The sequence below is a fragment of the Miscanthus floridulus genome, chromosome 5 (genome assembly GCF_019320115.1).
Source record: "Miscanthus floridulus cultivar M001 chromosome 5, ASM1932011v1, whole genome shotgun sequence".
In the NCBI taxonomy this organism is placed as follows: Eukaryota; Viridiplantae; Streptophyta; class Magnoliopsida; order Poales; family Poaceae; genus Miscanthus; species Miscanthus floridulus.
Genome location: NC_089584.1, coordinates 36,394,569 through 36,414,962, shown reverse-complemented (window position 1 = coordinate 36,414,962; position 20,394 = coordinate 36,394,569). Strand labels below are relative to the sequence as shown.

At 44.4% G+C, this 20,394-nt stretch overlaps 1 protein-coding gene and 1 long non-coding RNA gene across 10 annotated transcripts; one reads left to right on the top strand and one right to left on the bottom strand.

Annotated features, from left to right (window-relative positions):
* Nucleotides 1-3,017: 3,017 nt before the first annotated feature.
* On the top strand, nucleotides 3,018-5,274 carry LOC136451960 (probable protein S-acyltransferase 4). 2 transcript variants are annotated; one of them, XM_066452635.1, is made up of 5 exons: nucleotides 3,018-3,341; nucleotides 3,486-3,674; nucleotides 3,771-4,127; nucleotides 4,223-4,456; nucleotides 4,580-5,274. In XM_066452635.1, the coding sequence occupies exons 1-5, from the start codon at nucleotides 3,282-3,284 to the stop codon at nucleotides 5,015-5,017; spliced, it is 1,278 nt and encodes a 425-aa protein (XP_066308732.1). In that variant the 5' UTR covers nucleotides 3,018-3,281; the 3' UTR covers nucleotides 5,018-5,274. The 2 variants fall into 2 exon arrangements, with proteins under 2 accessions (XP_066308732.1, XP_066308734.1); XM_066452637.1 differs by having other exon boundaries at nucleotides 3,307-3,345.
* A 1,820-nt stretch (nucleotides 5,275-7,094) lies between these two features.
* Nucleotides 7,095-15,065, bottom strand: LOC136449838 (uncharacterized). 8 transcript variants are annotated; one of them, XR_010758153.1, is made up of 8 exons: nucleotides 14,553-15,065; nucleotides 13,937-14,225; nucleotides 13,490-13,806; nucleotides 13,331-13,411; nucleotides 12,952-13,109; nucleotides 12,805-12,858; nucleotides 12,400-12,544; nucleotides 7,095-7,257 (listed from the first exon to the last, which is right to left on the bottom strand). It is a non-coding gene; the product is annotated as an uncharacterized lncRNA (long non-coding RNA). The 8 variants fall into 8 exon arrangements; XR_010758151.1 differs by lacking the exon at nucleotides 7,095-7,257 and adding an exon at nucleotides 9,843-10,156; XR_010758152.1 differs by lacking the exon at nucleotides 7,095-7,257 and adding an exon at nucleotides 10,160-10,289.
* Nucleotides 15,066-20,394: the final 5,329 nt, after the last annotated feature.

The window sequence follows — 20,394 nt, the reverse complement described above, 5'->3', positions numbered from 1 at the left end:
CCTAGGGCGCCTACTTTAAGCCTTCAAATGAGGGTTGTGGTCGTTTCTCTTCCCGCGATCATATGGAACCGTGCTCGTCTGTTCGCATCCGATGCCGTGCCGCCTCATTCACCGTCCCATATGCTATGTTGTGTTGTTCCCGTATTTCTATATAGCTCAATAGATTAGAAAGTCTGGAGAAAATAAGGAGTGGGTCCCATTTGGTAGTGTGTATTGGAATAGATTTGAGGGCTCTGCTAGATGAGCAAAAACAATCAGGTCCTCAAAAGTAGAGGGAGCCCACGAATCAAAACTAGGGGCCTTGATTTGATCACACAATATTTATAGATCCCTTATATGTTAACTTGTTAAGTTAGCACTGTGTAAGGGCTTATTTGGACCATCTACGGCTAGTTACTAGACGGGTCTAAAAATTAGCCCAAATAGCTAGAGTTGACCAACTAGTTGGTTAACAACTAGTTGTAGACTTGATTAACAAATTAGCTCATCTGTTAGCCCCCTGCTTGAATTGGATGGGCTATGACTAAAAATTAGCTAGCTAACAATTCACCCTATGCATCTAAACATGCCTTACACTGGGATTTGCAGGATGTAACATGTAAAGGTCACAAAATTAGGTCTTGGATATTCCACAGAACATATATATATATATATATATATATATATATATATATATATATATATATATATATATATATATATATATATATAGGGAGAGGCTATTCAGTAGCCAGCTACAGAATAAGTTATTCTGTAGCCACCTCCATTTACCATAATTTTATATACTAATTTACGATAATGTCAATATATATTTACTATAGTTGGGTTACTATAACACACGGAGATATTTACCATAATGTTGTAGTAAACCACTTAGTAAGGAGTTACTATAATCTCATAAATTAACATAGTAATTATCGTAACTCAAAGTGGCTACAGAATAAGTTATTTTATAGCCAGCTATAGGATAGTAGTTCTATATATATATATATATATATATATATATATATATATATATATATATATATATATATATATATATATATATATATATATATAGAACTACTATCCTGTAGCTGGCTACAGAATAACTTATTCTGTAGCCACTTTGAGTTACGATAATTACTATGTTATTTTACGAGATTATAGTAACTCCTTACTAAGTGGTTTAATATAACATTATGGTAAATATCCCATGTGTTATAGTAACCCAACTATCGTAAATATGTATTTATATTATGGTAAATTAGTATATAAAATTATAGTAAATGGAGGTGGCTACAGAATAACTTATTTTGTAGCCGGCTACTGAATAGCCTCTCCCTATATATATATATATATATATATATATATATATATATAGGGAGAGGCTATTCAGCAGCCGGCTACAAAATAAGTTATTCTGTAGCCACCTCTATTTACCATAATTTTATATACTAATTTACCATAATGTCAATTCATATTTACGATAGTTGGGTTACTATAACACATGGGAATATTTACCATAACGTTATAGTAAACCACTTAGTAAGGAGTTACTGTAAATCTCGTAAATTAACATAGTAATTATCGTAACTCAAAGTGGCTACAGAATAAGTTATTCTGCAGCCAGCTATAGGATAGTAGTTCTATATATATATATATATATATATATATATATATATATATATATATATATATATATATATATATATATATATATATATATATATATATATATAGTTCAAAGCATAATAAACTCAGTTCCCCCGAATACGTCAGGATTATATTGTTGTAGGGGATAATTTTGGCTTTGTTCGGCTTACCCCATATTCGGCTTGTTTTTTCAGCTGGAACAGTGTTTTTTCACAATAATTCAGCCAGAACAGTATTTTCAGCCAGTTTCAGCCAAATTTCAGACCAGCGAACGGGGCTTTTGTTCTCAAACGAGGTCTAATAACCTTTTCCATCTTGGAGTGACTGGTTCCTACGCCTTGTGCAGATCAGGTGCCCGGTTCTGCCAAATGGCGAACTAAGTATGCCTAATAAGACATTACACGAGTGTGATAGCTACGTACCATATAGTTTCCTGCGCAAGTAGTGTATTGCGCCGATTAAAACAAAGTAGCTCCTGAAAATGCTTACTGATCAGTATCAATCTTTTTGGACTGACACTACTGAATGCCATTTGTTGTAACCTAGTAGTCTCCACCAGGGGCTAGTGCTTAGTTACGCAACTGGAGCATGTAAAACTGTCGTGCCAAATGCTTGGCAGTACCGGCTCATAAGATACAAGTCCAATAAATTAAAGAAGATGAAACAATACAAGTTCCAATTGCGTATGGACAAATAAAATTTGGGATTTTTTTGGATGTGAAGTGACCATCGTCTCTTGGAAAGGGAATTCAGATTCACATATATATACATATGTAATCCACAACAGCAGGTAATCAAGACAAGAGACGAAGACATATGTTGTCACGTACTCCTAGTTGTTGTTGTTTTTGACAAAGTCGTACTCCTAGTTTTGTGTTTTTGCTGGCTACAAACGTACGTGGAGGCCACGAACAAAAAAGGTAAAAGATATACTACACATAAAAACGTCCCTCTTTATTTGTTCTTCCTTATTACTATTACTAATAATAAATAATAATCCTAAAAACAATATCGAAATAAAATGCAGCGAATGAGATTTCGTGTTCTAAGAATAATATTGTACGTACTGGTATATCATTCGGAAGCTAAGTAGTTATTATTGCTGTATTGGTGATTGCCTATGTGGAGCGAATATTAGAACATGATTAGTAGGTGCAGCAGGAACCAGAAACGCGAATCGACACCCTGCACTGGCCGACAGGTGGGCCTCGATGCCCAGCCAGCCGGCCGGGCCGGTGCTCCACCCTGTCACGTCATGCAGGCGGGCACGACGGACGCGGCCGGGCAGCGGTCGTTAAGCCCTCCTGATGATTAATTGTTTTTCCCGCGTCGCCGCCACGCCTTATTGCTTTGCCTAATCAGTAGAGACCAATCAGGTTCGGACGACGGAGACGAAGAGGAGCCTTGGTTGCAGTAGGTTCCCAACTTCCAACCTCCAAATCCAAAAGGGGATTCCAGAGAGAGAGAGAAAGCCCAACAGCAGCGGCGCCGGCCGGCCGACGTGCTGATGTCCCAGCACTGACGCGGCGCGGAGCCTGCCGGAGCATTCTGGGGAGGGGCGCGCCGCCGTGGCTCCGCCGCGTATGCCTACTTGTTGATTGTGCGAGGTCGATCGGCCGTGACCGTGAGAGGTCGACGTCTTGAAGATGATGGGGGAGCGGGCGCCGGACCGAAGGAGGCTGTACCAGGTTTGGAAAGGAAGCAATGTATGTAAGCCTTGGTGCCTCTCTGCTTCATCACAGTTAATTCCTGCAAATTGTCTGTGAATTTTGGAATTTAGGTGTCGCCGATCTTCAGCTTGATTCAGATAGTGCCAGTGTAAGGAATAACAGTCCCTGAATGTTTTTCAGAAATTCCTCTTTGGGGGGCGGCTGATTTTCGGCCCGGACGCGGGCTCCCTCTTCCTATCCACAGTCCTGATAGCATGCCCGTTGGCCGGCCTGTGCTTCCAGTGCGTCACCAAGCTCAGCTCCGGCAGCTCGGAGAGGCAACCGCTCGGCCTGCCGGTCCTCCTCTCCACCATCCTTCTTGGGCTATCGGTGGGTGAGCGTGAGCCTGACTCACTCGACTGCATGCCGACTGGCTCTCGATCAGGATTGCTAATCCTCCGTTCTTTGCATTGCATCGCATCGCAGGATCTGGCGTTCCTGTTCCTGACATCGAGCAGGGACCCGGGGATCGTGCCGAGGAACGCGCGCCCGCCGGAGCAGGCGGAGGGCGGCGGGGACGGGGACGGCGACCCCGTCGCCGCCGCCGATGACGACGTCGTCACGGCGTCGACCGAGTGGGTGATGACGAGCGCCGCGAACCCGCACCTCCGGCTGCCGCGCACCAGGGACGTGGCCGTCGCGGGGGGCCACGTCGTCCGGGTGAAGTACTGCGACACGTGCCTGCTGTACCGGCCGCCGCGGGCGTCGCACTGCTCCATCTGCAACAACTGCGTCCACAAGTTCGACCACCACTGCCCCTGGGTCGGCCAGTGCATCGGCCTGGTGAGTATGTGCATGTCACGGCCACGCCCGGGCCGCCAGGCTCTGAATGAAAATCCTTTGCATGCGTTGAGCTGACACCGACGAACGCCGCGCAGCGCAACTACCGCTTCTTCTTCCTCTTCATCTCGACGTCCACGTTCCTGTGCCTCTACGTCTTCGTGCTGTCCTGGCTCAACATCGCCGCGCAGAGGCCGCGACACGGCGGGTCGCTGCTGAGGTCCATGACCGGCGAGCCGCTCTCCCTCGTGCTCATCGTCTACACCTTCGTCGTCGCGTGGTTCGTCGGCGGCCTCACCGTCTTCCACATCTACCTCATGAGCACCAACCAGGTACGTGACGTACTCCGATCCGATCCGTCAGAGCCGGCCGGAGCGGAGATATTCATGCTTTGGTTGTTCAGAGACGTTGATCGAGCTGCGCATGCAATTCATGACGTTCATTCGTTTGTGCAGACGACGTACGAGAACTTCAGGTACCGGTACGACGAGAAGGAGAACCCGTACAACAGGGGCGTGCTGGCCAACGTGTCCGAGGTGTTCTGCACCGGGATGCCGCCGTCGATGAACAATTTCCGGGCATGGGTGGAGCTGCCGGCACGAGCACCGCCGGAGGCGTTCGTGGACGGCGGGCCGTTTACTTCCAGGAACAAGATCGACCTGGAGATGGGGTACAAGGGCGTAGTGCAAATGCAACGCCCTGCTGGTGTTCCAGCCATCTTGCAGGGGCTGCATTACGCGGAAATGGAGAAGAACAGTGCCAGCTTCCACATCAAGGACCGCCAAACCGCGGAGGCGCCGGACCCCTTCATGATCCCGGAGGAGCCGCCACACCCTGCGGCAGTAGGAGCTTCGTCTCCAACTGTGTTTGTACATGACAACGGAGTCGAATGAAGCGATGAGCAGCGGCAATATTCCGTGGTCATTGTGACTGAAAACTGTGGTTGCACAATGATGCACTTGCAATACATTTTTGGACAATCTTGGAACTCGAGAGGTTAAAAATCGTAATATATAGATTATGACCTTGCTCATACGTTAATTGAACTAGGTACATTCTCCGTACGTTGGGCTTGAACTTAAGGTGTAATTTAGGAGAATTGATCATATATTTATGTTGTATATATGTTGAAACTGTTCGATTGCTTCCATGTCAGAACCTCCAATTTAGTTTGTTTGTAAGAGAGTAGCTAATTCGTTATCATGATGGTAGCCACCAATAGATTGCAATCGTGTCATTTATCTTTGGAGAAAGAAAGAGATACACTTTCAACCCTTATCAATCTATAAAGGGATTGGCACATTGCACTATATATATTTGAAAGGAAAGACTAACTTATATAATAAGTAACATGTATGAAAGAGATGGTCCTAAACTCATATCCTTTCTTCCTCCTTCAGCCCCCTCTTCTCCTTTCTCCCCCTCTTCTTCCCTCTCTCTTCATTCCATGGAGCCCAACAGGGGGGGGGGGGGGGGGGGGGGGGGGGGGGGGGGGGGGGGTGGGGGCGGGCTTCAGCATCCCCAGCACTGGATCCACCCCTGCTCGTAGCCATATTGGATATTCTAGGCATCGAGTTGTATCAAATGCCAATTCAGTACAGAATTCTCACCTTTTACTTGAATATTGATGGAAAACAAGAACAACCAAATATTTTGTATATGAAGTTCCAACAAATTGCCAACCGCCAAGAATGAACTTGAGGAATTACCGAATTAGGGTTGCAAGAAAAGAAAACACCCTTGTTGTGACCGGCATTATATTAGTATTATATATGAGGTTTGTTAGAAAATAGAAAGTGTCCACTCAAAAAAGCGGATATGCAAATAAATTGCATGTCTTCTAGGTACCTACCTATCACGACAAATACTTCTAAGTATGCTTTCATAGTAGGTTTTCACAATTTCTAGGAATTTTGTCTTTCGATAGATATGCATCTGAAATTTGTTATTTTCGTATGAATTTTGAGTCAGAGATCGTTGAGCTTGTCCTCATGCCGCCCGTGGATGACGTCGCGTGTGCGGTCACACCCGGAGGCGCAGCCTCAACCATGCCGATCGACACTTTCATCAACGCTTTCAAGAAGCCGTTGCAGCAGCCTATCCTTTCGTCGCCGCCCAGGCTTCGGATCACAAAAATCCCGGGGGAGGGTGACGATGACAATGAAGGATTTGTCCCCAAGGAGTGCACGCCTTGTAGCAAAGAGCAAGTTCAAAGCCCAAAAACCTGAAGCGCAGGCGAGGAAGGTAATGATGAAGTGTTTGGGTTTTGAGGTCGAAACTGAGCTGACTGATGAGGCGTCGTTTGAAGAGTTCCAGAAAGCGTTTGTGCCGCCGTTGTCGCCCTCGAAGGAGGCAATGCGCGTGCTTTTCCCTAGTAGGCGGAGCATGCGCGTGCCGGCCGAGAGTGCCGTGTAGGCCACTAGAAATCCTTATCTTTGGTTGCATAACAGTATGGCCATATAATCCTTTTTTTGTAATATTGCTAGTTTGTTCGTCGCACGGCCAATCTTGCCTGTGTCTCACTAGTGAGATTGTGCCGATCTGTAACGTTTAAACTCCTGTCTTCTTAATGAAATACGGGTTAAACTCCGCTCACGAAGAAAAAAAATTAGTAGATTGAGTTTGAATCTTAAATTTTGCGACAATGAATATGTATCGGTGAACTGTCGATAGATGGGTCTTGCGCATGGTGCGGTGGTGCCTTCAGGTCCCATCCTATGCTATAAAGGCACCATGGATGCACAAGACTCATTCCATGGCCTCTATAGCATATGGGACTAATCTACACCATAGTTTCGTTGATTAACAACCACGTATGACACGATAGATCTCGCCACGAAGGCTTCTCTCTACATGCAAATCGAGAACACAACCAAAGAATATAGAAGATGCAATCTCAAATGTTGCTAATATAAATAAGCTTACAAGTAGTTTTGGTTGCACGAACCAATGCATGGTGAAACTATTCGATGGCAAATTAGTCTAAGAAAAACCCAAGTTTAAAAGTGGCTATAGCAAAATATAAGAGAACGAGTGGTGGCAGAGGGTCGGCGTCGGGGGCGGAGGTGCATCAGGGCGAAGGAGCGTCAGGACGGCTGTTGAATGCTGAGCAATACGGATCGGAGGGTGGTGGCTAAATATTGAACATGAGAGTTTGTAAGTATAGTGATACTGGTGGGTCATGCGATCCAATTCCAATTCCGAATCGTTAACCATCCAAACAGCTACGCTTGGAGCTAGGCAGCTAGCCAATACCAATTTCAAATTCTGAGACTGAATATCGACGTCCAAACGAAATGTTAACAAAATTAGGAATGAGCTCTATATTTTTAACTTTTATGGCAATATCCAAAGGTTGCATATCCTTGTAAGAGGAGAACTGAGATGAAACGGTAAGGGAGAAAGAGACGTGGAGGATGATAGCTGCACCCTTCACCTAATACAAATGTAATCATATTACATATGTTGCTAACCAAATGTAGCTTATGCAACTTAAACCAAATGGCATCACATTGTATATGGTTATATCGGTTATGACTAGCCTATAGGATGGTTTGATACAAGAGCTATTTGCTAGCTAGCTAAAATTAGCCGTAAAATTAGCCGTAGTATATCTAAACGGAAGGACTAATAGGTGGACAATTTTTAATCAAATCATCAATTAGTAGTTAGACAACTAGCTAGCCAATCTCAACTAATTTAACTTAATTTTTAGCCCAGCTAATAACTAGCTCTAGCTTATCTAAACGTGCCCTATATTAGAATCAATACAGCTAAAATTATGAGCAACCGATCAAACTCGTCAGACGGTAGCTAGAGAAAACTTCTCAGAAAAGATGGTGTTGAATGGCAGGGTTGCCGTGCAGAGGTAAACATGAGCCATTCTCCATCTCTTATCTCACAACTAAAAAGCCTAAAGAGGAGACACCGGCATCGTGCTACAATCGACCTTCGCCTCACCTTCGCTTCACCCGTGCGAATTTTTTTTTCACCTCGACGCTCTGCCCGCCCATGCAAAAGGAAACTCGCGGCCTCCACGCTCTACCTTCCCGTGCGAAAAGAATTGGCTTCACCCTGCTCGCCCTGTCACCATCCGGCAATCCCGCGCGCACCTCCCTTGCAAACCCTGTCTGCCCCCTCCATGCAAAAAAAGTTAAGCCAGCGCGATCAAGGCCGCTCCAAACATTGTGCAATCTTCGCGTCCCAGGATCGCCTAAAATCATGCTGCCGCTTCCCCATTCCTTACTAGAGCCATGGTGTGTGCGTCCTCCGCGGTCGTCCACCCGGCCATCATTGCATGCCCATGCAAAAACCAAAAACTTGGGCGTCTTGGGCTCCCGACGGTGGTCAAGGTCGAGGTCGTTTGGATGCGTGCGGCGCGGCGGGCGAGGGTGTGATGACAAAGAATGGCTTGTGGTTGCAGCGCGCGGATGCGGCGCTGATGTCTCAGAGGCAGATGTTTGGGCGGCGACGGCTCTTAGGGTAGAGCGGTGCAGGCAGCTGCGCTTCCCTAGTGGCGGCAGCACTCCCTCGGCGGTGGCCACCGACGGTCACACCTTCAACACCTTCAATTACCTCCTGGAAGATGAATTCAGTGAGTTGTCCTGCCTTCCTGCCGTCCGCCTCTGTCAAGTTCTGTGCTTTTAGCATTTCATCAGTAATTTTTCTCAGTCTTAGATGTATTTTCTAAATTGGGTGTATGGTCAAACCGTGGGGGAATTGGATGACAATTGAAGTTTTGGCGTTGTTGGATGGAGAACCAAATGAAAGAAGGGCCTTGTTTAGATACCCTCAAAATTCCAAGTTTTTTCACTCTCTCTCCATCACATCAATTTTTAGCCGTTTGCATGGAGCATTAAATGTAGGTAAAAAAAATAACTAATTACACAGTTTAGTTGGAAATCACGAGATGAATCTTTTGAGCTTAGTTGGTCCACGATTGGACAATATTTACCAAATAAGACAAAAGTGCTACTATTCATCGGGTTGAAATTTTTTTCAATCTAAACAAGGCCAAGGATTAGGATAATCTGTGATTATGTCATCCAGTGTGCATACCAAAAGGTGACACACTCAACATCCTCCTCTTTTTTCATAGAATGGAAACACTCATACGACTGAACTCAAGGCGTTGAATAACAGAACGAATGCAGGAGTGACTGAAAAAAAAAACGAAATGGTCTTTGTGATTGAGGGAAATGACAGCAGCGATCCCGTGTGTGGCCAAATTCAGAAACTCCACATGATGATAACCCATTGATTAGAAGAAGAGATATCATTTCTATTATGATTAGTATATTGGCATGCTTGTGCATCACTGTATCTTGATCTGCATGGTCATGTAGACAATGCATATGTGCAGGGCCGACATGGCACGGGCCAAAGGCAATGCTGGCTCCAAGGAGATTTCAGTTCCCAGGGACGCCAGTGGCAATGTCATCTCTGCTCATCAATGTACTTGAACATCTTGTTAGATTTTTCAATACCATTATCTAAGCTTATGCCACTTAAACTAATATCCTGTTCTAGAGCGATGTAACAATTTCAAATTTTATTTGGTTCAGTCTGCAGTTTTTTTCCATGATGATAATCCTGAAGGTATTGAGGCACGTAATGAGGTTAGCACACCCTATTCACTATTATGCATTTATTACTAAGAATTTCAAAATTATGTTCCTACCATTCAAAATAGGTGTCATCATAGACCATCTTCTGACTGATTGTATGCCTGTAATTACTAATAAATGTACCGACAAATGACTGATGTATCACGTGTGTTTGTGGTAATGACTGTTTGCAGGCGAGAGTAATAGTGGCCCAGATCCATGAACCATTACATGTAGCACGTGTGTTTGTGGTAATATGTACAACAATTGATTATAGGACACAATCCATCAACCAGGTTATGCATATCATTCATCTTGAGTTGTCATATAGTGAATTGGACTGCATGCATCTGATTTTCCATCATCGCTGCCTCCTCCGACGCATAGGAACTCCGATGCAAATAAGTATTTTATATTTATTATGTACTGCAAAAAATGGATTTGATAAGATAGAATAGAAGCCATGCGTTGGTCTTGAATTGGCATGAAGCTCATATGGGTGTGGTCTGATGGTCTCTATGTCAGCTGGTCTAATAACAGGGATGCCTAATAAATCTGCCTGTAGGTAGGAAGTAAACAAACTATCATCAGTTAAGAACAAAGACAAGTCCGGCAAGAGAAGCAGACTTTCCGTTCCATATAATATCACACAAGAAGTCAAGAACACATATCCCAGCAATCGCCTCAACTTAATTATATTGGATTTTTTCTGAAGCTTTTGACATGATCTTTGCCCTGTGATTGAATTTTTCAGTTTCAAGATTCAACTCTTGCAGTTCATCTTGCAGCTGATTTATCAAGCTGGTTTAACTCCACGATTAATTCAAAAAACAGGGTTAGGTGCATACTGCTTGTTTATCTGAATAAAATCCAACAACAGGTTGAGAACCTGGACCTGTCATGCTGATAGTTGTAATTACTGATTCTTGTAACTATATAGGATCAGTTTAGTCTTGTGTTTCGGAGTAACTTTAGTTGGCCTTTGTCTAACACTGTTCACTATCCGACAAAATCAATTTTGCATTTTTTTATTTGAAGATATTCCTCTCAGTCTTGCATGTTTCTGTCTACCACAGTTTAGTCTGAAACCTAATATGTTGGTCATCAATCTATAATACTGTCGGATACCGCGAGAAGGGGTACCCTAAGCAAGAACCAAAAAACGACTGCTTAGACTTCGTAAAAATCGAAACCAGCTAACAATCGCTGGCCTCGGGCGACCTCTCACCAAAGGCCTCGGCCAATTCTCCGTATCGCTCGAGGCCCCCTCACCGCTGGCCTCGGGCGATCCCCCACCGAAGGCCTCGGCCGACCCCCTCTCGTCGCAGGCCTCGGCCGGGTCGCCGACCCTCCGCCTCACGCGAGGCGGGCTCGGCAACACTCCGCTGCCTCTTCCTTCACCTGTCCCTCTGACCAAACGTCACGTCGCATTAACTCAGCCAACTGCTGCCACCGACATCGGCCGCATGCTCGGCACAGTACAGCGGAATGGCCGACGGGACGGGGGGCGGGACTGGACAGGGGTTACCCGCCACTGTGCCCACCGCTATGCACATGGTTGACGCCCATGCCTCACTGTGCTGCCAACTCCTGCTCCGAGAACAACGCGGCGTGGGGAGCCACGACCGGGATACTGTGGCCTCGGAATCGGTACCCAGGACCAATAATTCCCTCCAAAGCCTCGGCAGTTTGCTTCAGGGGCTCGGCAGCCTGGGGATCCATGTCCGCCGAGCCCCCACGATGGCTCGGCCTCGGCATCTGCAGAGCCTCGGCCCCATACGACGTCATCGCACGATGACCGGCACGTCGCCCGCCATGCCCTGCCTCAAGCTGTACTGGAGCCCCACGACGTACAAGATCAAGTATGACCGGCGCGTCACTTCTGCACGACAAGGACGGGGCCACTCCATCGACCATACCACAACAGTGGCCGGCTACAGGGCTCGGACACGCCATCCCCACTTATCGGACGCTATGTAGCAACATATGTACGTCCTGGTTCTCCCTTAGAGTATAAAAGGGAGGGGCCGGGGCCATTTCTAGGGGAGAGGAGAACGACGAGCAGAAAGAGGAACTCACCAATAGAACCACACACTTCTACGCTACTTGAGAACAACGCCTCAAGCAGCCCGCACCACCCCCGGCCGAGACCTGGGGCTAGCTCCCTCTCTCACCTAGCTTATAACCCCCTACTACGAGCACTCCGGTGCAAGGAATACAAGATCGATCTCTCAAACTGGACGTAGGGCGTTGATTGCCTGAACCAGTATAAACCTTGTGTCTCTTTGCATCACCATCGGGGATTAGAGGCACGCAGCACAAATTCACTCGTTGGTTAAGGACCCCCCCCCCCCCCCCCCCCCCCCCCGGTCCGAAACACTGACAAATACTATATCTGACTTTGCACAGGATGGTCGGCTACGAATGGACTTTGTAATCCAGTTGTTGGCTTATGACGGAAATTCTAGGATAATTTCAACTCATGTAGAGCCACAAGACTATCTTAAGCGTATCATAGACAATGCCTGGTAGTAGATAGTCGTAATGAGTACAGTTGTTACGGTACGAAGTAGAACCATGCATTTGGCTCAAGAACAGAAAACTGTGTTAATCATGATTTACTTTGGAAACAAGATGGGTTTTGTTTCAGAAAAAAAAAAACTAAGTACCTTACTCCTGTTGAAGTGTCCATTTGACGTCAGCAGCGATCTACTACTCCAAACCGCCGAGGCCAAGTCTGGTGCCGTCAAAGTGGCCACCCGACATCAACGACAATCTGCTTCTCCTGTCCTTGCTATCTGCTTCTCGGTCTGACTGTACAAAAGGGAGGACAAGTCATGGGTAAGTGACGGTCAACAAATTGCCCTAATCCTGTCAACATAGTCTGTAGTGATTGCAGTTCTAATGACCTTTATATGAACTAATAATACAACTGCAATTTTTGCCCTAAATATGAACTGGTTCTACCTTTATATGAACTGCAATTAGTTTAAACTTTAAACACTATTTGCAATTGTTGGCGAGAATAAGACACAATACAGAAAGAAAATGAAATGAAGGTCTTTCTGTCACACCTCAGATATGCTCCAAGCTATAAATGTTATGAACACAGATGGACTGCTCTGAACCTGCAGTTGCCAAACGTTAACTGAAACTTTTCAGACAGGATTGAACTCTCCAGGAGGCGAAACACAACAACGTTACAGAAACCCTAGCAAAACCTGAATCTTTTATATATGTGCACAAGAGGAATCCCTCTGATAGCTTTTAACCCAATCCAAGCATCACAACTCGAGAATTTGCCGGACAACAGCCAGGATGAAGTGGGTCCTCCCTCCCCATTGCAAGAAAGCAAGAAGTGGCGCAGTCGGCACCAATCCTGAACCAAAATGGCACCATTCTGAGTTTCTTCTCATAATCACAACATCAATCACTGGGTTTTGTTTCAGAAAAAAAAAAATCATATTTGTTCCTTAATTCTCTTAAACCTTAATGACACATATTCCAAAGCCTAAGTACCATATCATAGTATACATAAGATGCATACCACATACACAAATTAAGCTGAACAGGGAGAGGAGAGAGATTAGAGGGACAAACCTGAGGAAGATGGTGACTTGTGGGAAGGGCAAGTTGAGGTACTCCATTATTTTCAGCACTGCTTTAGACTTGATGTAGGACCTGCAAAAATCATAATAGGATTAATAATCATAATTAAGAAATCAGTATGCTCAAAATAAGAAAGAGGCGTTAACTTACCCATCCAAATGAAAAAGGTGGTACAGTAGCAACAGGAGGGGGATGTCATAGCTTCAGGTCACTAACTACTCCAAGCAGCCAACTTGCCGTGCCATCACCACCAGCAAGATATTTCAAAGATCACTGGCTAATAAAAGGACATATCCAACCAGAAATTCTTTTTGGATGCATAAATTCAAAAGTAGGTTTCTCACAATTAGCCTTGAGCTCTTCTGTATTTGAGTAGCAACAAGGTCACCGTTAGACTTGAGCTTTTCAAAGTTGCAGTATAATCTGAGTAGAACCTTATCAAGAGCCTCTTCTGAGAGATCAAAAACCTTTGCAAAAAAAATTGAGTGGATACAACAATGAGAAGATGATTTAAAGTACTACTATAGTATAGTGCAACTATGCAAGGGAATGCATATTTTCATTGTTACAGCATTGCCAAACTGCTAGCCTATTTACCTGCACTTCATTGAGAAGTTCTCGGTATGTTTTGATCAGACTGCTTCCCAGTTGGCCACCACTTCTAGAGTTGATGAAGACTACAACAGGGCAACATGGCGCACTATCAACAGTGACTTGTTCAGAGTCCGGCTTCAGTATGTAATCGGGGATGGAGTAGTCCATCAGTAGCCCGCATGAGCTGTGGCAGGAACCATTAGTGCCAATTCTGTGCAGTTCCATGCCGCAAAAACGTTTTCATGACAAACCATAGTTGAATTGAATCCCCCTCCCCATTATCTTCCATCCACTGACAAGTATAAAGAATTAGAAGGTGCAGGATGGTCAAACTTGTAAAGCTATATATGATTTCACTACGGCCATCTCGTATCTAACAGGATTGTTGATGCATTATCTATAATAACAAAAGGGAATTTGTGCAATGACCAACAGCAACAGGAAATATTCCCCTAAAATAAAACATTACTAGAAATAGCAGCTACTGACTATCACAAATGAATTAAATAAAACTTCCAGAGTCCAGACTGGTATCATTAACCAACACAAAATCTAGCAATGAACAAATTAACTACGTAATGATAGTTCATTCCGACTTGGGAGGAAGGATAAGCCATACCTCGAAGTGAGGGTGCCGGGTGTGGCGATGTGGGGATCTAGCGCCGTGGCGGCTGCAGCACCTTGGGGCTCCGTCTCCGCCGAGGTACGCAGATGCGGGAGGGGATGAGGTCGGCGTGGATTGGCCTTCTTTCCTGCGGCGGCTTGCTCATCCTGGTTCCACGCCGGCGGCCTCCTGCCCACCAGGCCTTCTACCCAAGACCCCGTCCGCATATCATGGCCGCCTACGGTGCTCGTCGCTGGGTCGCCATCCCTGTATCTGACCTCGCCTCGCAAGCGCCGAGGATGCTGCTCGCCGGAGCTGCCCTCACCGCGGATGCGCGGGGACTGCAAGAACCCGCAGTTGTCTTGCGCGCGTCAAGCCGGCTGAGCTCGGAGCTGGTATTTCCCAGTTGAACCACGAAGAAAGGTTCGGGAGGACGAGGGTCACCGGCGCCGCAGGTGAAGACGGAGGCGGCCGGCAAACGAGCTCCAGAAAGCACCTCTCCCGTCACGCCGTTGCGAGCGAAGCAGCGGAGAGGATCTCTCTCTATCTCTGCCTCTGGCCTGTAATACACCACTTCCGATTATCCTACACCTACCAAACAAATTCCACATCTACAGTTACAACCTAAACTACTTCTACCCCACAAAACGAACATAGATAAAGATCATATTAAAAACATAGGCACCGGATTAACTCTTACTTAACCACATCCGATGGTCCTGCTTGTTTGGATGTGCCTTGCCCCAGCGATAGCTCACGCCCCTGCCCCAGCGACGCGAGACCGCGATCCCACGCCCGCGACTCCCCCTCTCCCTTCTCCCTGCCCTATCGCGTCGAGCGATTCCCTCCTCCTGCCCCATCGCAGCGGCGGTCGCCCGGCGCACAGACGGCGCCCCCTCCTCCCCTTCCTCTCTCTCTCACCCTCTCTCTCCTAACCTGGCGGCCGGGCCCGACCGAGCAGGGCAATGGCATAGTGCTGGTGCGACCGGCCGTCGTCGGCCCTCCGCATGGCGGCGCACTCCTCCGTCTCCACATCCCCCGCTCCACCCCCTGCGCAGCATGGTCGGGGTGACGGCGAGCGCCACCGGGTGTCGCGTCGGCACAGCGGGCCCCGACGGTGGGCGCCTTCAGCCATTGCGGCGCATCGGCACGCGCGGGCTCCATGGCGGAGTGGTTGTGATGCAGGAGGCTGGTTCCACGGCGGAGTTCCCCAACGTCGTTGGCCTCCACGCTCTCTCTGGCTGTGAGATCCACTCTCTACCTCCCTCTCTAGATCTGCGTTGGATCTAGTATTTCACCCAATTTGAGCAGGTAGCAATTGCAGACAGTCATGTTTAAATTAACTATGTTTTGCTTTTGGATACAACTTAGTTGTATCTTGGAGGTATGTGATTTATAATTGGGTCAGAGATGGAAAATTCTTTGGCATCAAAGCCAAACCTTTGGTTGGCTTTAAATTTGGTTTGCTCAGATATATATATTAGTTATTATGTCGAGACATTATTGGAATCTTTTTTAGACTATTGTTGGAACGGATTAATCACCTACTTCTTTGTGTTGTACACTACCACTAATTTTTTGTTTGCTCAGATATACAGACCATTATTGCTCAGATATACAGACCATCCGCTCTACTTATTTGTGTTCTACGCTACAACTATTTTCTTATTTGCCTACAAATCGAGCTTCTCCTAATGCCTGAAGAAAAGACTTCTTGGATCAGCACAAGACCCCTGACGTACTAGAATATCATCAGTTAAGGTCCTCCAGGTGTCTTAATATTTAGGAACCATCTTGTTGCAAACTTCTCAAAAAATACAACGATGCAATGTCATCTATCATGTTGTCTTTCAATGGAAATGCTTGGTCTATTCACTATCACTCACAGAATTTATGCACTATGTTTTTGAAGGAACAAGCTGGAGTTGGTATGATTGCCTATTGGAGTCTCCCTGTTTGTGCGTCCACCATCAGATCACAAATAAATTGAATTCATAGATGGGTGCGTATGATATCGAGGATGCAATGGCATGGAAAAAAGATAGAACTCATCATTGATCAGGTGTAGTATAAATCTGGGTTGTACCTGTTTTCCCTCCATGCTTATTTATCAAAGTTTATTTTTATTATTTCAGTTGATCAAGCCTAATTATTTGAAAAAACATTATTTTTAGTTGTGCAAGCAAGTAGAACCGAGCATCAAGTGTCGCGAGTTTCAGCACAACAATAGATCGGTGAAGCCATCAATTCGCCATTTTCAGGTGATTTGTGTCTTTCAATAGATGAATTGTTGAGATATGGTCTTCAAGTAATTAATCCAAGCAATAAATATCAATTGTGCTCTCTGATTTACATACACAGTTTGATCTGTCGAAAGTGCCTGTGTAATGTCTGGCTTGCTAAGAGTAGCTTTCCACCTCCTGTGAAATAGAAGCACATGTATTGCTTACCCTAAATAGCTCTGACTATGGGCATTTAAGATTTGGTTTGTTGGCAATACCGGCACTGCTATATTTTGCTAAATTGTTTGCACTTCAAGACTTCAGTAATATTGCTAGATACCTTTGTTTTATGTGAGTGAAAATGGATTGGATTATGTGCGGAGCTCTATGGTTTTTAATATGAAGATGGCTTACCATAACTTTTTAGCTCATAATATAGCTCATCGATGTCATTTTGTGGTTTTGAACATTTTGCTCATCGATATCTTCTTTGGTCCTCATTAGTGATGATTGGGGCTGAATGGACATGCCAAGAGGGAGTAGAATTTCTCCATGCACTACAGCAAGTAAGAAAAGTAAGAGGCATGTATTCTGGACCTTGGACGCGGAGAAGTAGCAACGTCTTTCTCCATCGTCCAAGAAGCAACGCTGCCCTTCTCTATCCGCCGTGCAGCAAATTGAGCCAACCCTCTATAGCCTCCTCTATGAAGAGCTGCCACCCCTTTACAAGGTAAAATCACTAATCGGACTGTCCTTTATGATGTTATTGCTTGTGTGATGATGATCTGTTTTGCTTGGTCGTCTAGTGACTGATTCTGTTAAACCGCCTATCGAAAGATCATACCTGTCAATTTGATTTTTGATTTTTTTTTTAAATTCCCTGTGCATCATTCAAAGTGAAAACCAGTAAGATGACACTCCATATACTATGTGTCAAGATTGTTTTCTAAATCATATTTTTTGGTCATTTCCTTAGCAACAATACACAGGTTGTTATTGAACCCTCAAGAGAATTTGAAGGTCAGTACAAACTACAAAGAGACCAGGCCCCAGCAAGACTGCAAAATATGTCTCTAAATATACACTACACGTATATCTTTGAATATATATCTCTTTATAGATATAGAAGTAATGTTATTGGATCACTGGATTGCACAGTAGCAGTAGCACATAGTTTGAGGTTGTGGATGATGTTAACCATTCAGCAATAAAATAGTATGTTCAAAATGTATCTAAAAGAAATTGCAAATTGCACGTGCTGGTTCTTACAAGTTCCATTTGTTCCCGTTCTGCGATCCATTTGTGAGTAAATATTAGTCTGCTACCACATGGTCATATACAATTATGTGAGACTTAAACTATGAAAAAATATCGTTATTTGGTTGTTTTCATATGCATCTCTGAAATGAAGCCATGACATTAGCACGGGCACTGTACTAAGACTCTACTGGGGTGGAGCAGTGAAGATTTGATGCCTATATTTTTAATAGGTGGGCCCCACATGAATCTAAATCCATTTTAAATAAGGGGGTGTTTGGGACTGCTCCACAAACTCTATCGTGGAGTAGCTCCATAAAAAACTAGAGTTTGTGGAGCTCTAGCCTTTTTTCTCGAACAGAGCGCGTGGAGCTAAAACCATTTGACTAAAAAATATAGAACAGAGCTAAAAAAAAAGTAGAGCGAGCAATTCCAAACACACCCTAAATCCCAAACAAGGGATTGGGATACAAGCCTCTGACCTTTGCCCATACAACCGAGCCATAACCCAGCAGATATCTTTTTTTTCCTTTCCAGCCTGCCATCCAAACGTCACCAGGAGACGACGCTGATTTATTTTATTTAACATTTAACACATAAGATCCATTGTATGGCCTCTATGATTATAAAGACAAATAAAGTTGAAGTCATCGAAACATCAACCTTGTTTTATAAGTTTCACTTATGATTCATCTTTTATGTTTCAGTCATTGATCAAACTTGTTTTATAAGCTTCACTTATGATTCATCTTTTTATGTTTTAGTCATTCTTAGGTACATGGAACCTGTTGAAAATCACGGTTGCAGCACACCTTTTAAAGACTTGACAAACCAGAACAATGATGGTAACTACTGGTCCTTGTATATGTATCAATGCTTTGTAATGTATATATAAGTAAATGAATTAATTACGGTTTCTTTTTTACTTTGATATCGTTACAAGTTACAAATCAGGTGGTCAAAATGGATCCATGTGTGTGTAATTTGAATTATGAATACATGACAGTGAATGGTGCCACATGTGTGTAATTTGAATTATGAATCAGGATGCTGAAAAATTATGTGTAGGTGCCGTGAGATATACTTCCACTTCGATGAGAAGATCTTGGAGACAACCGACGCAATCATTATGCCGATGACATGGCTGCATGCTTAGACTGCCATGCAGGGCGACAGTGTAAGTGCTGCAAGCCCACATATTGAGCATGCGGGAGCTGGACTGCATCAACAGAGGTTATGAGATGCTGAAAGAAGTTGTATTGGCATTGGCAAAGGCCACCTGAGAGCTGGCGATAGGTTTGCTCTTCAGTTTCTTTGTGATGTTTGTTTGCCTGAAGTGACACTAAAATCGTTCTTCTCAAATAAGACTATCTTTTTTGTTAATGATCAAACTATCACGAACTTTGCTTTTTGGATTAAATTAAATATCACTTTAACATCGGTATTTAATTTCATAGTATTGTTATCTTAGGCCAGTCTCAATGAAAGTTTTATGCGCGTTAAATAAGATGATGTGGCATAATTTAAATGGAGAGAGATGAAAATAATTTTATGAGATGAAATTAGTTTCATGGAGATGAAACTTGTTTACACTGAGTCTTGGAAACAGAGCCACGAAACTCCACTAAGGCTAGCCTTATCGTGCGATCCGTGTGTTTTTAGAACAAAAGTTTAGCTGTCCCGTAGCAACGCATGGCACGCTACCTAGTAATATAACTAAAAAGAATAAAACTAACACAAACAAATCCGAATGGTGCGACAAAAACTGGTCGCCGCTCTGCCGTTGGACATGCGATCCTCCACCTGGCGGAACAAGATCTTCTCCACGTCCCCACTCCCCAATCATCGCCTGTCACACCCAATTTTAAAGACAAAACTGAGTACTAACTATGTGTGAGCCTAAGAAGTCAAATCTCACACATAGCTACAAATAAGGGTAATATCAAAAGACAATGCTTAAATACATAGCATATTAGTATAAAGATTATAGCCTCAGAGTATAGACAGCGGAAAAACAACTCCGATCTTCCGGTGAAGACTCCAAATCCACAGGGACAATTGACTGGTCGATCACAAGCCTAATTCCTCCAAACTCTAGCAATCTGGCACCCATCCGGGATTTTTATCCAAATAATTGAAAATAAAGCAAGCGTAAGTACATGCCGTACTCAATAAATATAATATGGGGTTCATGAGGCTCAAAAGGCTGACACTAGTTTAATTGCGATTAGCTTTTAATGAGTTATCTTTTAGCAATTGGGTGGCAACAAGTTCATCACAAGCCCATAAACACATGATCAGGTAAACATGAATAATGAATAGCATAAACAGTAATCATTAGTGAGCATCTTCATCATCCATATCATTAGTGTTCATCA